The 3,719-nt window shown below is 20.9% G+C and overlaps 1 protein-coding gene across 1 annotated transcript; it reads left to right on the top strand.

Moving 5' to 3' along the window:
• Positions 1 to 907: 907 nt before the first annotated feature.
• Positions 908 to 2,479, top strand: ENU1_056800 (hypothetical protein; the record flags this gene model as incomplete). Its single annotated transcript, XM_008858027.1, has 1 exon — positions 908 to 2,479. One exon carries the CDS (start codon positions 908 to 910, stop codon positions 2,477 to 2,479), a length of 1,572 nt encoding a protein of 523 aa, XP_008856249.1.
• Positions 2,480 to 3,719: the final 1,240 nt, after the last annotated feature.

The raw sequence follows: 3,719 nt of genomic DNA, 5'->3' as shown, positions 1-3,719 counted from the left end.
AAAACTAAAATAACATAATAATATAATAACGATATCACCATTTCTATCCAATATTATTCATCGATTTTAATATTTTAAATATATTTATTAAAGTTAGTATTTTAATATTTTAATTACAATTATTAAAGTTAGTATATAATATTAAATTTTATATGAATATTGCATTCATATATTAATGAATATTATCATATTTTACAACAATTAAAAATGATATAGGGACTAGAAATAACATTGTTCAGCATTTCTATTGTATAGGATTTGAAATTATTCAGGAAATAATTAATTTTGATCTTTTCAAAATTATAGTGATTTATCATAAAATATTAATTTACTTTTATTCATAAAAATAGTTTAATTCAATTCATTTCTCTTGGTTAATATTACTACAATAAAATGTCTTTATTAAAATATCTTTCTTCTAAATTTCATTACCTCCAATTTTATTATTACTTTGTTCATCACTTTCATTTATTTATTGATTTAAAATATTTAAAACATTTTTAATAATTGTTTGTTTAAAAATATTAACATAATTTATAGTGAGGTATTTATTATTAAAATTTAATTTTATGTATTGAAGTGATTATGAGTTATGAACATACAAGATGTTAAAAAGTTTAACATGACTTCTAGAACATTATTAGAAAACATCATTTAATTATTGATATTCATAAGCATTGTTTTTCATTAAAATAAACTTAAAATAGTTTCAAATAAATAGTTAAAACAACAAATTAAAATATTAAAAAATTAGAATTTGCCTATTACTTCTTTTTTAAATATTTTTATCACAGTTTTTTATTTCTTTTGAATTGAAAAAGATATTTAAAAATTAAAAAAGTCTATAACTATTTTTAAGGGTTTTAATGATGTTAAATCTTTTTAAAATTTTTTAGTTAGAAAAAATATGGATAGTAGCACAAAAAAACTTTTACATTGTATCTTTGAAGTTATTGTCTCATCTATTGAATGTAAGAACCAAGAAGTTCTTATAGACTTAGTCAAAACCGCAATAGAAAACGATGTTAATATTTCACAATTAATAGAAAATAACAAATTTTTATTTAAAGAACCTGAACAAAAAAGTTATCGTATTGATGATGACTTTTATGGTTATGTAACTTGGATTAATTGCTTAACAAGAGAAAATTTTATAGAAATTGTTATTCAAAATTTCAACGATGATCAATTTATTCAACTTATAAAGGAAATGATAGAAAAAGATTTATTAGAAAATGACAAAAAGAAAATTGCAAAAAAATTTGTTTATAAGGAAAATTCTTATTATCACTTCATTAACTCTTCATTAAATTCTCAATTAACAAATGGAATGATTATACCAGACTATTTAGATTTTAAAAACAGTATAGAAGAAGAGCTTATGAAGAATAAATTCGTTGAAGATAGAGCAGAATCTAATTTAAAATCAAATGGTCAACTAATAAATAAAAAAATCTATAACTCAATGTTAAATGATTATATAAATGAGAAAGTTGATAAACACAAAAAAATGATTGAAGAGCATCTCAGTTGTGGTGAATTATCTGTATCATTCGATAGTGAACAATTAGATCAAAACAAGTTAGATAAAATTATTCTTCCTCAAGTAGAACAACAAACAGTTGTTACTCTAGTCAGTGATGAAGGAAAATTAATTTCTATTTATTCTAAAAAATCAAATATATCTTTTGCACATCCTCCGAAAAATAATACAATGTTACTTTTTAATGAAAATGGTATTTGGAAAGAATGTAACAAAAGTTCATTCCTTTTTATCAATAATAATCAAATTAACTTTTGTGACAGAACATCAAATTCTCTTATTGAGTTAAATGATACAACAATCAATACAGAATTTAAAGGTGAGATTTTGGACTTTATTGGAGAAAGTAAATGGAATACTATACGAATTATAATTTATAATAAGTCTCTTAAAACTAGTACTGTAAATAATATTGATAAAATACCTATGCCTGTACCTTCAAACAATAAAGTATTAAAAATTGTTCTTGAAAACAGGTTTAAAGTAACTAATATTAGAAATGATTATAAAATAATTAAAGAGTTGTATAACATTAAATCACCGAATCTTCGACTTGATTTTTATGTTCAAACTGAGAATAACATCGTTGGGCTTTGTGCTAATGAAAATACAATATCCTTCTTTGAATATGACCTAAATGAAATTGACAAACAAAATGCTCAAAACTATTCAAAAAATTCTATTACTCGTTATTTCCAAAAAACGTCATATAATAACTTTGCAATAACTCCTCCTGACCCAGTTATATCATTTGACACACCAGGATTTATTTTGATTACTCCACTTTTTTCAATATCTAATCAATTGATCATCACTAAATATCCATTCAACTCGAAACTTTATTCTCCAATGTTCCAAAGTAATTCTTTTTTCATTAGAGAACCAATTTCACAAAAAGTAATAGACATAGCTTATCGAGTGACAGACAACCAATAAAATTAAATAATTTATTTTATTTTTAATGTTTTACGTGAGACTTATTCAATTGAAGTTATGAAATTGATAAATAACTAACTAACTAACTTTGTCAAATGCAATGAACTATACTTAATAAAAATCAATAAATCTTTTTTTTATTTTCTTATTACAACATTCTTTAGTTTTTTTAAATGTAGTAAAAGATATTATAATAATAAAAATTATTTCATATCATCAATTACTTGTTATAATGAAATGTAATTAAACAAATTTTTGATGTTATGCAATGAAGTGGATGTTGTAAAATTATATTTTGCATTTCTTTATATCATTTCCTGAATATAAAATTTATTACTTCTTCACTTCAATATGTATTTCGATCAATTTGTATCTTTTTTTAATTATTCTGTGAATAATAATAATAATAATATATGTAGCAGATATTATTTTCTTTGTATAATACTTCAATTATTTTTCATTTTTCATTATTTGGTATATCAATTTTTCTGAATTAAGTTATTAATGTAATTCTTGTAATTACTATTTAGATATAATTGTTACATTTGACACTTATTCAACATTAAACTAATACACCAGTTTATGTATTCTTTATATGTTTGATATTTCTCTTGATTTTATTCATTTCTTATATTATCACTTTTTTCTCTTATAATTTCTTTTATCTTCTTCTTTCTCTTTTAGTCTTTCTTTTCTTTATTCTTTATGGATATTCATTTCTTATTTCTATTACTCTCTTTATTCTTGGATCAATGTTCCACTTTGTTATTTTTATCTATTATCCATTTCAATTAGAGACTTATTATATGATTCGTGTTATAAAATCATTGTTTATTATCTGTATCATTATTATTACAATTATTTTTGTTATTTATGATTTCTTTAATTCAATTATTTATTATACTATTTGTTTGGTTTTCTTTGCTTCCTTTATTTCATATTTCTATACATAGTTATTTATAGTGATTATTATTTAATCATATGTTATTTTTTCTCCTGCTATATTCTCATATATCATTATGCATTATTTCTTCATCTATTATCTTTTTATTGGATTGAATTATCTTTTTATTATGTTATTTGAATTTCATATCTTCTGGCTTTCTTTTAGTGTCAATCCATCATTACAAACTAAATGACTTATTTATATTTTCTATATTCATATTCTTTTGTTAATTATTTATATTGATTTTAAATTGTTTACATTAAATGTATTGAAGTAGAGTCATGAAATAATATA

The sequence above is a fragment of the Entamoeba nuttalli genome (assembly GCF_000257125.1).
Source record: "Entamoeba nuttalli P19 unplaced genomic scaffold asmbl_3147, whole genome shotgun sequence".
NCBI lineage: Eukaryota > Evosea > Mastigamoebida > Endamoebidae > Entamoeba > Entamoeba nuttalli.
The sequence above is the reverse complement of the archived record's forward strand: the minus strand, read 5'-3'. Positions and strand labels throughout refer to the sequence as shown.